The sequence below is a fragment of the Sus scrofa genome, chromosome 2 (assembly GCF_000003025.6).
Source record: "Sus scrofa isolate TJ Tabasco breed Duroc chromosome 2, Sscrofa11.1, whole genome shotgun sequence".
NCBI lineage: Eukaryota > Metazoa > Chordata > Mammalia > Artiodactyla > Suidae > Sus > Sus scrofa.
The window spans coordinates 68547129-68561405 of record NC_010444.4 but is presented as its reverse complement, the minus strand read 5'-3'; the positions used below and the strand labels follow the sequence as shown (position 1 = coordinate 68561405).

General features: G+C 40.5%; 1 protein-coding gene across 1 annotated transcript; it reads left to right on the top strand.

The window, feature by feature from the left end:
• Positions 3978 to 4913, top strand: LOC100518059 (olfactory receptor 7A10-like). Its single transcript, XM_003123252.1, has one exon. It carries the CDS (start codon positions 3978 to 3980, stop codon positions 4911 to 4913), a length of 936 nt encoding a protein of 311 aa, XP_003123300.1.

The following is a 14277-nucleotide window of genomic DNA, read 5'->3' as shown; positions in this document are numbered from 1 at the left end:
ATAATTTTCATTATTTTCTCTCTACCTGATTTTATATTACATATATTTTTCATTTTGTATGGTTGATCTCTCTCTCTCTTTTTTAGATAGTTGTTTTACTTTGAACACCATAAGCAAAAAGAATTGATAGTTTCTGTGTATGAGTGTGAAAGATTTCTAGCATTTGAAAACTTAGGGCAGAGTAAAGAAAGTGCGATAAAAAATATATAAAAAGTGGATTTACCATTGTGGCTCAGTGGTAACAAATCCGACTGGTATCCTTGAGGATGTGAGTTGGATCCCTGGTCTCTCTCAGTGGGTTAAGGATCCGGCATTGCTGTGAGCTGTGGTGTAGCTTGCAGATGAGGCTTAGATCCCATGTTGCTGTGGCTGTGGCTTAGTCCAGCGGCCACAGCTCCAATTTGACACCTAGCCTGGGTACTTCTGTATGCCGCAGGTGTGGCCCTAAACAGAAAAAAAAAGTACATGTTTGTGTATATATGTTTTATATATATATATGGAATTCCTAGCATAACAAAAATCACTTTAATAAAATAATAAACTTCAGGGAAGATGTATTACTGATTTGAATAGCTGATGGGATTCTGGGAAGTTTTGGGGATATTTCTAAATGCCATCCCACTGAAATAGCATGCTTTTGATTGCTGATGAATGTTGATTTCTCATTTTCAAATTTGATTTGACATAATTTTGACCAGTTATTGTTTACCAAAGAATAAGCTTGGGTTCGTCAATATAAACATTTGCTTATTTTAAAAAATTCACTGGTTTATAGTTTTATTTTCAATATTTGCTGCCTGATTCTTTCATTAGGTTTATTATTTAGTCATTTGTTCCAACATTGAAACTTTTCTAATTTTATGTGCTTGGTGATAAAAAAAAAGTAATGCAAAATGCTGATAGAAATCGTACAAACCACAGATAATAAGAGACATGATAGGAAATCTAGAGGATAACAACTTACATCTTATGCCTTTACTTGAGGACACATATCCATGTGCATTTCTGTTACACACAAAACATTATTTGCAGATTTGACCCATTCAGGCTGAAACTGTCTTAACCAGTGTTCTCCCACCTGAAATGAGACCAACACACTTGATTATTTTTATATTTAATTAAATTAACTAATTTGTTTTTGTCTCTTGGGGTCCACAGATACAGCATATGGAGGTTCCCAGGCTATGGGTCCAATCAGAGCTACAGCTGCCAGCCTGTGCCACAGCCACAGCAATGCCAGATCCAAGCCTCGTTTTCGACCTATACCACAGATTATGGCAATGCCATATCCTTAACCCACTGTGGGGGCCCAGGGATTGTACCTTTATCCTCATGGATACTAGTTGGGGTCCTTACCACTGAGCCATGATGGGAACTCCCACATTACGTTTTTGTTGTTGTTGTTGTTTTTATTTTATTTTATTATTTTTTTGGCCTTTTTGCCTTTTCTAGGGCTGCTCTCATGGCATTATGGAGGGTCCCAGGCTAGGGGTCTAATCGGAGCTATAGCCACTGGCCTACGCCAGAGCCACAGCAACGTGGGATCTGAGACGTGTCTGCAACCTACACCACAGCTCACTGGCAACACTGGATCCTTAACCCACTGAGCAAAGCCAGGGATTGAACCTGCAACCTCATGGTTCCTAGTCAGATTTGTTAACCACTGTGCCACGATGGGAACTTCTCCCATATTATATTTTAAAACACTGTAGTTTCGGAAGTGGAAATGGCACTTTGATTGTGTTCTAGTCAGTTATTTTTCGTGAAATTGCACAAATGTCGAATACTTTGGGAGCTTTGGAATGTCCACTCATAGAAGGTACAAGCCAGGGTGCTGAGAGTTAAATTCCCACACTGTATCTTCCTGGTTGTGTGAACTTAGGCAAGTCACATGACCTCCCTGCACCTCAGTTAATGTGGAGGTTAAATGGTACCCCCTCTCTAGAGCTGTGGTGAAGACTAAATGAGGTAATATTAGGAAAGAGCATGAAAGAGTGTCTGTTATTGTTACCTAGGTGATGGTCATTGTTGTTGTCATATAAGAAGCAAGTTTCCTATTATTTAGAGACCTGAAGTGCTGAAATGCCAAGGCCATGCTGGTAGGAGTCTGGCATGTCTTACAGCATCCCTGAGGAAAGGTAGTCAAAGGTAAGGCTCAGGAGCTGCTCCTGGCCACATCAAGTTGGCCCTGGAAGTGCAGCCTCCAAACTTCTCTTTTCTGTCCATCTCTCCCCTCACCAGGGGTGGTGGGAGAGGCAGAAACACTCAGTGGAGTGGGAAGGTGTGATCCCTCTCAGGGTCTTGGATGACGACTCTGCTCAGCCCTGCCAGCTATACTCTGTAAAGATGGAACCTGAGAGGCAGCACTTCCAGGCATCCACCAGGCTGGGCATGATCTGGGATGTACACAGCAGATTATCAGGAAGCAAGCTGCCAACCTAAGGAGAGTGTGTGATACTCAACTAGTTACATCCTGGTGTGGGCATGGGCTTACTCAGCTTCTGAAGGTTTTAGGTAATAATCCTTTAGTTTCTGGGTCATGGAGAACACTTAGGGCACACAAAACAGCTGCTATTTGCCAAAGTACAGAAGTATTATGGTGCAGAGGGTCACTGTGCTGTTTCATACCAGGTGAATATCTCTCAGGCGTGTCTTTGATCTTTATGGCAGGAAATGATGATATAGAAAGCATAATGTAGACAGAAATTCATCACAGTGTTAACACACTTAGCAAAGAGAAATGAGGGAAAACATGAAGATGGGGTGCATTTGTCTTTTACTTTATAAATTCCTTATTATTTGAAAAAATGATTTTACCATAGTATATATTATTTAGTATTATTTTATTTTTATTTATTTATTTATTTGTCTTTTGAGGGCCGCACTCATGGCATAAGGAGATTCCCAGACTAGGGGTCTAATCGGAGCTGTTGCTGCTGGCCTATGCCAGAGCCACAGCAATGCCAGATCCTTAACCCATTGAGCAAGGCCAGGGATCGAACCCACAACCTCATGGTTCCTAGACAGATTTGGTTCAGCTGTGCCACAATGGGAACTCCACCTCTCAACAATCTTATGGAGTAGATATCATTAATAATTCCATTTCATTAAGTAGGACACCAAGTCACTGAGAAATCAAATAACTTGGCCAAGATCAATAAAGCGTAGAGCCGTCATTCATGGTGGAGCAGTCAGACTCTGGGATCCATTCTTTCGACATGATACTTACTACCACACCTAGCTTAGTGGTTTAGTACCTAGGTTGGAGAGCATAGGCTGTCTTCTTTGGAAACATAGTGATGACCAGGCAGAAACCCCAGACCTCTGGTGGATGTGTCCCTTCAAGTAACCCTCTCAGATCATTAACTAAAATATAAGTTTGGGAGTTGCCTTGTGGCTCATTGAGTTAAGGGTCTGGCCTTGTCCCTGCAGTAGCTCTGGTTACAGCTGTGGGGTGGGTTCAGTCTCTGTGATGGAAACTTTCCCATGCCTCGGGTATGGCCAAAAAATATGAAATTTTGCTTACAATTTGACACTCTGGTGTTTTCCTCAGAGGTCACAGAGAAAATTGGAGCAAGGGCACCACCAACACACACATGTCTGCTAGAATACTAAAGAGATTTTAGAAAAGGCAGTTATCCATGTAGGAAAGTTCCAATCTGAAGAAGGAAAAATGTTCAAACCATAGATACCAGAAATGGGTTGAAGCTGCGCTGGACACCGCAAAGTTGTATGGTCTGTCAACATAGAGGCAAATGGCTAAGTTGTGATAAATAGATTTTCCCATAAATGATACCTTTATAAGATAATGATGTTTGTAATCCTCTCAGAGGGTGAATAGCAGATTGTTGGTCAGAAAAGTGCTTTTTTTTCTGAGGGGTCATTAATAGAATAAAATCTTTTTATGTTTGGGGACTCCAGTATGTTTGTTTTAATTAGCATTGCTTTGTTGCTTACCTGGCAGAATTATCAGCTCCATGGATGAAGGAAACCAAACAGGAGTCTTGGAATTCTTCCTCCTGGGCCTCTCAGAGGATCCAGAATTGCAGCCCCTCCTCTTTGGGCTCTTCTTGTCCATGTACCTGGTCTCCGTGCTTGGGAACCTGCTCATCATCCTGGCTGTCACCTCTGACTCCCGCCTCCACACCCCCATGTACTTCTTCCTCTCCCACCTGTCTTTTTCTGATATTTGTTTCAATTCCACCATTGTCCCCAAAATGCTGGTGAACATCCAGACAGCGAACAAAGCCATCACCTATGCAGGCTGCATCACCCAGATATACTTTTTCTGGTTTTTTGGGTATCTGGACCACTTCCTCCTGACCGTGATGGCTTATGACCGCTTCGTGGCCATCTGTCACCCCCTGCACTACATGATCATGATGAACCCACACCTCTGTTGTCTGCTGGCTCTAGTCTCTTGGTCCCTCAGTGTCCTGGTTGCTCTGCTCTATGGTCTGATGGTGCTGCGTCTCTCGTTCTGCACACACATGGAAATTCCCCACTTCTTCTGTGAATGGGCTGAGGTGCTTAAGTCCTCTTGTTCTGATGCTCTCAGCAATTACATTGTGTTCTATTCTGGGACTGGTTTGCTGGGTATTCCTCTGATGACTGGGATTCTTTATTCTTACTCTAAGATTCTTTCCTCTATATTGAAAATGTCCTCAGTGGAGGGGAGATACAAAGCGTTTTCCACCTGCGGGTCTCACCTAACGGTCATTTCCTTATACTACGGGACAGGGTTAGGTGTGTACCTCAGTTCTGCCTTCTTCCCCTCCTCCTCAAAGGGAACAGTGGCCTCAGTGATGTACACCGTGGTCATCCCCATGCTGAACCCCTTCATCTACAGCCTGAGGAACAGGGACATGCAGGTGGCCCTGAGGACATTTGTCAGCAGGTTATTCTCCCTGTGAAGAGTCATGGATGCTGTGACTGGGGAATTACTGTGATAACCTGGCAGTAAGAAATACCATATCTTCAACTTCATTGAATTAATGCCTTGTCCCTCTTTTTTTCTGAAATACCATTGCTTGAATTACTTTTATGTTTTCACCTCCAAAAGCAAGTGCTTCTCAAGAACTTCATTTAGTGACATCTATGCTCTCTCTTCCATGAAGAAATGTTCAACATGGCCTTTCCACATTACCAGTAAACATATCAATATAGCCATCAATTCACCCACCAGAATGGCTGTAATTATTTATTTATTTATTTATTTATTTATTTTTGCTGTACCAGGTGCATGTGGAAGTTGTTCCCCAGCCAAGGATCAAACCCAGGCCACAGCAGCCTCCTGAGCCCTTGCAGTGACCACATTGGATCCTTAACCCACTGTGCCCCAAGGGAACTCCCAGGATAGCTAAGATTTAAAAGATTCAAAATATATAGGGCTAGCAAGGATGTGGAGCAATGGAAAATTTCATATACTACTAACATACTAGTATATTTATACTAGAGTATAAATGGATACAATTACCTTGGAAATGGAGACATTTACTGCTAGTGAATAGTCATTCTCTCCAGCATAGCTCTCCCATTCTTAGGTATATACCTGACAGAAATGAGTGCTTACGTTCAGCAAGCGTGTCTAAAAATGTTTATAACAGTGGTTTTCATGATAGCACCAAATTGGGAATAATTCAAATGCCCATCAGTGGGAGAATCAGGAAATAAGCTATGGTACACCTAAATACAAAAAACATACTAATATGAAAAGAACAAATACTGCTATGCACCACAGCATGGACAAACCTCAAAGACGTAATTGTGAGTGACACGATTATATATACATAATGATTCCACTTTGATGAAATCTAAGAGCAGGCAAAGCCAGCTTATGGAGGAGGGAGCCAGGACAGTGGGCACCTAGGTTTGGGAGGTATTGATATTGACTGGTACACATTCTGGGTGATGGAAGTATTTTATATCTTGATCTAGATAAGTAGCTATGAATATGTATATCAGTAAAATTTCCTTATGCATTTAAGTTTTATGCATGTTTTTGTATTATGTTATACCTCATTTAAAATAAAACAGAGATCACCCATTATGTAATACAGTGACATGGTGTTGACAGAAAACTACCTCTTCAAAAATTAACATGTGTTAGGAGTTCCCACTGTGGCTCAGTGGTAGCGAACCAGACTAGTATCCATGAGGACAGGGGTATGACCCCTGGCTTCACTCAGTGGATTAAGGATTTGGCATTGCCTTGAGCTGTGATATGGGTCACAGATGCAGCTCAGTTCTGGCATAGCTGTGACTGTGGTGTAGGCCAGCTGCTATAGCTCCAATTCGACCCCTAGCCTGAGAAATTCCATATGCCTCAGGTGTGGCCCTAAAAAAATTTTAATAGGTTTCAAAAATTAATATTTGTCATTCAAAATTTAGCTTTTCTTTCATAGATAAAGTCTAGAATCACTTAAAGGTTATGTAGTTCTCAGGGAAGAAATAAAATTAACCTATTAGGCTGAAATACCTTGGATTATATTGATAAGAAACTATCTAAAAATTCTTATTTAGATTTCTTATAGTTCTGTTTTTCACTGACTTACTTTCTTCCCTACTCTAGCTAAGTCTAGGCTGTATGCTTCATGGGAACCAAGGCCTGTATTTGTCAACTTTGGTCTGACTGTGTGTAGCAAGTCTATACCACAATATGGACATTTGAATATTTGTTCACTGAGCAAAACCAAATCTGAGCTACCTTTTGGAAATAAGTTTGGACTAATAGGCTTTAATCACTGAATCTTAGAGCTGGGAAAGTCCTTTGTGTCATTCATATAACTTCATTAGTTTTGTTTAGTCTTGATATGGCTGCACCTGCAGCAAACAAAAGTTCCCAGGTCAGGGATAGAACCCACACTACACCAGTGACACCACAGCAGAAACAACGTGGGATCCTTCACTAGATAGGGCATCAGGGAACTCTTTCATAAGTTTTTTTTTTTTTTTTTGGTGAGAGGATGGATTTCCTTGAGGAAGAGTGAATTTCCAGGAATGGTCCATTGACACCAAGGTTTGTTTTGGGGAAGAAAGAGGAATCTATTCCGTGAGCACCTTACAGAGCTTATCCTGTACTCTAGGTCTCTCTGGAAACAAATGTACCATTGATCTTTGTAGCATCCCTTCCTAGACTCAATAGAAGCTCTCATTGCCCATTAATACTTGTTATGGACTGAATATCTGTGTCCCCCAATATTTGTGTTGATAGACTCTAACCCCCAATGCGACAGTATTGGGATATGGGGCTTTTGGGAAGTAACTAAGATTTGATGAGGTCATGGATATGGAGCCCCCATGATGGGATGGGTACTCTTGTGAGAGCATGAGAGAAGTTGCTTTTTCTCTCTGTTTTCTGCCCTGTGAGTACACAATGATAAGTGGACAGACTGAAACCTGGGAAAGCATCTTTACAAGCGTTGGGTCATGCTGGCCTCCTGATCTCAGACTCGCAGCCTCCAGAACTGTGAGAAATACATTTTTTGTTGCTTAAAAGCCCCTTAGTTTGTGTTTTTTTTTTCTTACAGCAGTCCAAACTGACTCTTTTCCTCAAATATATGGAAGAATTTGTATAACCCATCCATTTTATGATACCATCTAAAAAATGACCAGTATCCTCGCTATACCCTCTAATTTGTCAACCTTACTTTTTATCAAATTTTTATTTAAAATGCTTCCATATTATTTCTGCATAAATGTCTTCCAATCCAGGTTTTTGCCACAATAGTTTTGTGATATTAATCTTTGGAGCTTTAATAGCCTGCTTAAAAATAATTGTCTTATGTAAATTCAGGATTCAAATGCAGAGAAGGTTTTGAAAGGATAGACAGTGTAAAACATCTATGCCCTCCCACTGAAGGAAGAAAGGAGTGAAGGAAGGAAGGAAAAAACATTTAGTTTGTTCTCATTTGAGCTGTCCCCTTCTAAGGAAAGTCCCTCCCAGCTCCAGATCCCCAGGTGTCACAAATAAGACAAGGCTCGGATCTGGGATCTGGCGTTGCTGTGGCTATGGGGTAGGCCAGCAGCTACAGCTCTGATTGGACCCTTAGCCTGGGAATCTCCATATGCCATGGGTGCGGTCCTAAAAAGACAAAAAAAAAAAAAAAAAGAAATGTTCATCCTGGATCTCTTCCACATTGACATTAGACATACCAAGATATGGTCATCAATTCATCCACCAGAATGGCTAAAACTTTTAATTAATTAATTAATTAATTAATATATTTATTTTTGCTGTACCTGCTGCATGTGGAAGTTCCCCAGCCAGGGATCAAATCCAGGCCACAGCAGCCTCCTGAGCCGCCACAGTGACAACACTGGATCCTGAACCCACTGTGCCACAAGGATCTCTCTGAATGGCCAAAATTTAAAAGATTCAAAATACTTATGGCTAGCAAGGATGTGGAGGAAAGGAAACTTTCATACACTACTAGTATACTAGTATATTTATACTAGAGTATAAATAGATGCAATTACTTTAAAAACAGACACATCTACTATTACTGAATATATTCATATGCTATAGCATAGCTCTCCCACTCTTAGGTATACACCTAACAGAAATGAGTGTTTATGTCCACTGAGAATGTCTAACAACATTTATGGCAGCAGTTTTCATGACAGCACCAAACTGGAAATAATTAAAATGCCTATCTATGGTAGAATGAATAAATATACTATGGTATGGTGTATCTAAATATAGAAAAACTCCACACCAAATGGAATGCACAACAGCATGGACAAGCCTCATAGATATAATTTTGAGTGACAGGATTGTGTATATATGATATGATTCCACTCTGATGAAATTTAAGAGCAGGCAAAGCCAAGTAATGGAGGTAGGAGCCAGGATATCAGGCACATAGGTTTGGGAGGTATTGACTGGGAAAGGTCACAAAGACACATTATGGGTGATGGAAGTGTTTTACATCCTGATCTAGGTAATAGCTATGAATGTGTGTATCAGAGAAAGACCTTCATCCATTTAAGATTTGCACATGTTTTTTTAATTATGTTGTGCTTCACTTAAAATAAAAAGAGACACTGCTTATTATATAAAGCAATGAAACAGTGTTCACAGAAAACTGGATCTTCAAAAATTAATATACATCAAAAAATTAATATATGTCATTCAAAGTTTAGGTTTTCTTTTCCAGATAAAATCAAGAGTCAAATAAAGGGTACATAGTTCTCAGGTAAGCACTAGCATATTTCTTCTGATTTCCCCATTCATACTTGTTCTGGACTGAATGTTCTGGACCCAACATTTGTGTTGAAACCCTATCCCCCATGTGATGGTTTTAGGATGTGGGGCTTTTGGGAGGTAACTAAGATTTAATGAAGTCATGGGGATGGAGCCTTCATGATGGGATTGGTACCCTTGGGAGAGCATGAGAGAACTTTTTATCTCTGTTTTCTGCCCCATGAGGACACAATGAGAAGTGAACAGTCTGAAACCTGGAAGAGCATCTTCACCAGAACTTGATCATATTGGCCTCCTGATCTCCTAATCTCAGACTTCCAGCCTGCAGAACTTGAGAAATATATTTTTGTTGCGTATAGGCTCCTTAGTTTGTGGTATTTTGTTACAGCAGTCCAAACTGACTAAGCACTCTTTTCTTCAAATAAATGGAGGAGGAGTTCCCGTCATGGCTAAGTGGTTAACGAATCTGACTTGGAACCATGAGGTTGCGGGTTCAATCCCTGGCCTTGCTCAGTGGATTAAGGATCTGGCGTTGCTGTGAGCTGCGGTGTAGGTTGCAGACACGGCTCGGATCCCCAGTTGCTGTGGCTCTGGCCTAGGCCGGTGGCTACAGCTCTGATTAGACCCCTACCCTGGGAACCTCCATATGCCGTGGGAGCGGCCCTAGAAAAGGCAAAAAGATAAATAAAATAAATAAATAAATAAATGGAGGAATTTGTGTAACCCATCCATTTTATGACACAATTTAAAAAATAACCAATATCCTCTCTATACTCTCTAATTTGTCAACCTTAATATTTATCAAAATTTTTTTTTAAAAAGGCTTCCATAATTTTCCACAGCTATAATGGAAAAAAATAAAAATCATTAAATTAAAAAAAATACTTATGGCTGCAACTGCAGCATATGGAAATTACTTGTCCAGGGACTGAATCCAAGCTACAGCTGTGACCTAGGCTACAGGTGCAGCAACACTGCATTGTATCCTTTATCCCACTGCCCAGGCCTGGGGATCAAACCTGAGCTTCTGCAGAAACCCTAGCTGCTGCAGTCCCCAGTGCACCATGGCAGGAAAGCCCAATAATATTTTTAAGGAATGAAGTATCAATATGTATTACAATGTGGGTGCCTCTCACAAACATGATGCTTAATTGAAAGAGTCCAGACACAAAAGTCACACATTGTATGACTCCGTGTATCGAAATATCCAGAATGAGAAAGAAAGCTCGTTGGAGGTTTCCAGTAGAGAGAGTAATTAGTAACTGCTTAATGGGTACTGAGTTTCCTTTTGGGGTGACGGAAATGTCTGTGGGGCATTCCTTGTTAGTACCTTTCCCAATTTTGACCGTAAATTATCAAGTACAGGAGCCATGGTCTGAGAAAAAAATGATGACCAGGGCTCAGGACCCTCAAGATTGAGGGTCAGGTCCACCCAGCAAGGAAGCCATCAGGTTTAGCAGAGATGTCATTCAAGGAGAGGGGGATGGAGAATGGATAGTCCGGAATGTGTCCTCGAGGCACTTCCATAGGAGAAGCAATACTTTGACCCCTTGATGCTCCTCTTACTAGCAGTTCATCTCACTCACCCTCTCCCCTAAAAACAAGCCTTGGGAACTCTGAAAGAGCCTTTTCCAGAACCTATGCAAAAAAGTTGATCCAGGTAGGGATGGGCTAGGGGTATGGGATTGGCATATGCACACTGAGGTGTATGGAATGACCAGAGAATGGGGACCTGGTGTATAGCCCAGGGACCTCTACCCAGCATTCTGTGATGATCTATATGGGAAAAGGATCTGCAAAAGAATGGATGTGTTTATATGTATAACTAGGTCACTTTTTTTGGGTCTTTTTAGGGCCACACCCACAACATATGGAGGTTCCCATGCTAGGGGTCTAATCGGAGCTGTAGCTGCTGGCCTACAACACAGCCACAGCAACACCAGACCTTAACCCACTGAGCAAGGCCAGGGATCAAAACTGCATCCTCATGGATGCTAGTCAGATTCCCTTCTGTTGAGCCATGATAGGAACTCCAAACTAGGTAACTTTTTGTACAGCAGAAATAATTATAACATTGTAAACCAATTATACTTCCATAAAACTTAAAAAAATGAAAAAAATAAAAATGACCCATGGAAACTATAAAAGAGCTGTCTCCAGAACCCGCGCAAAAAAGTTGATCCAAGTAAAAGCAACAAAAGCAAAAAGAACAAGTGGGACTACAGCCAACTAAAAAGCTTTTACACAATAAAGGAACCAACAACAAAATAAAAAGACAACCTACTGAATGGGAGAAAATTTTTGCAAGTCATATATCTGATATAGGGTTAATATTCAAAGTATATGAGGAACTCACACTAACACAAAATTAGAAAAAAATAATCTAACCAAAGATGGGCAGAGGATTTTAATAGGCATTTTCCCAAAGAAGGCATACAGCTGATCAACAGGTAATTCAAAATGTGCTCAACAGGAGTTCCTGTCGTGGTGCAGTGGTTAACGAATCTGACTAGGAACCATGAGGTTGTGGGTTCAGTCCCTGCCCTTGCTCGGTGGGTTAATGATCCAGCGTTGCTGTGAGCTGCGGTGTAGGTTGCAGACACGGCTCAGATCCCGAGTTGCTGTGTCTCTGGCGTAGGCCGGTGGCTACAGCTCTGATTCAACCCCTAGCCTGGGAACCTCCATATGCCATGGGAGTGGTCCAAGAAATAGCAAACAGACAAAAAAAAAATGTGCTCAACATCACTATTCAGCAGAGAAAAGCAAATCACAACCACAAATATATCACCTCATACCTGTTAGAATGGCTAATATCAAAATACAGGGATTAGAGTTTCCTGGTAGCACAGAGGTTAAGGATCTGGCATTGCCACTGCTGTGATAAGGGTTCAATCGCTGGTCTGTGTACTTCCTCTTGTAAGGACACTTAAAAAAAAGAAAAAAATTCAGGGACTACCAAATGTTGGTGAGGGTGTGGAGAAAAGGGAACCCTTGTGCACTGTTTCTAGGAATGTCAATTGTTGTAGCCACTGTGGAGAACAGGATGGAGGACCTCCAAAAAGTAATACTAGAACGACCACACAGTCCAGCAACTCTACTGCTAGGTATTTATACGAAAGAAACAGAAACACTAATTCAAAAAACAATCTGCATCCCCGTGTTCATTGCAGCATTGCTTATAATAGCCAAGACTTGGAAACACCTGAGTTCACTTATAGATAAAAGGATAAAGAAAATTTGGTACATATATTTATACACATAATTCATTTTATATTATATATACTCATTGTATATACATATATAATCAAGCCATGATAAGGAAGCGAATCCTGCCATTTGTGAAACTTGAGGGCATTATGTTAAGTGAAGTAAGTTAGAGAAAGACAAATACTGTATGACCTCATTTTTATGTGGAATTAAAAAAAAAAAAAAAACAGATACAAGAACCAGATTGGTGGTCACTAGAGGCAGGGGTGGAGGGTGGGTTGAATGTGTAAAAGCCAAATGTCCAGTTTATAAAATAAGCCCTGGTAATGTAACATACAAAGAGACTATGGTTCATAATACTCTTGTGTATTTAAATGTTTCTATAACCAGTAGATTTTAAAAATTCTTATCACAAAACTCCCCCCAGTTTCTAGCCATGTATGGTTATGGATGTCAACTAGACATACTGTGGTGATAATCTTTTCAACTGAAGTATAATTGGTTTACAGTATTATATTACAATAACAAGATATTACAACATAGTGATTCAATATTTTTATAGATTATACTGCATTTAAAGTTATTATAACCTTGGTGTTCCTGCTGTGGGACGGTGGGTTAAAAATCTGACGGCCATGGCATGGACGTCCCTGTGGAGGCGTGGGTTCAATCCTCAGCCTAGTGCAGTGGGTGAAAATATCTGGCTTTGTGCCGTCATAGGCCACAGCTGCAGCTGGAACTTCCATATGCCATGGGCATGGCCATTAAAAAAATAATATAGTTATTATAACCTTATAACTTCTAGGATGGAAGAGTGGCTGACAGTTGAATAAATCACCAATGGTCAAAGATGTCATTAATCCTGCAGAAGTATTGAAGTCGCCATAAAAATCCAGGACAGGGCTTGGAAGGCTTCCAGGTTGGTGAACCCATGGAAATATGGGGAGAGGCTAGTGCAGGGAGGGGGCGTGGCAGCTCACTCTCCATACCTTGCCTGATGCATCACTTTTATGTTTTATCCTGATTGATATCCTTTTGTACTAAACTGGCAACCTAGTAAAAAGTTATTATATTACCTATTTGGGAAAAGAACCCCCAAAAGAATGGGTATATATGTCCATGTACAACAGACTCCCTTTGCTGTACACCTGAAATTAACACAACATTGTAAGTCAACTCTACGCCACTAAAATTTTTGAAAGGTGATAATAAAATATTGGCCATATTCTTTGTGCTATAGAATATATACTTGTTGATTATTTTACTAAATTTCTTTATTTTTGTCTGCACCCATGTCTTGTGGAAGTGCCAGGAATTGAACTTACACCACAGAGGTAACAAGAGCCACAGCAGTGAGAACGCTGGATCCTTAAGCCGCTGAGCCACAAGAGAACTGCTATTTTATTTTATACATAGTAGTTGATGACTCTGAATCCCCTACCCCATCTTGCCCCTCCTCCCTTTCCTCTCCCCAGTGGTTTGATGTCTGTATCTGTGAGTTTGTTTCCTTTATATTATATTTATTCATGTACTTTTTAGATTCCACATGGAAGTGATAACATACAGTATATGTCATTCTCTGTCTGTCTTATTTCGCTCAGCCTAGTAACCTCTAGTTCCATTCATGTTGTCGCCAAGGGCAGAACTTCATTGTTTTTTAGTGGCTGAGTAGTATTCCATTATACACACACACACATTTCATTATATATACATATATAGTGATATCCTTGCAGTGTATACATATATTGAATCACTGCATCATATACCTAAATCTAATGTAATGTTATAAGACAATCATATCTCAATTTAAAATAAAGTTGACCCAAAGGTCCCATAGCACAGACTATAGTAAATGCTGGGCTTTG

What these genes read in the sequence shown, in the direction of transcription:
- LOC100518059 (XM_003123252.1), top strand. Translation starts at nt 3,978, where the DNA reads ATGGATGAAGGAAACCAAACAGGAGTCTTGGAATTCTTCCTCCTGGGC.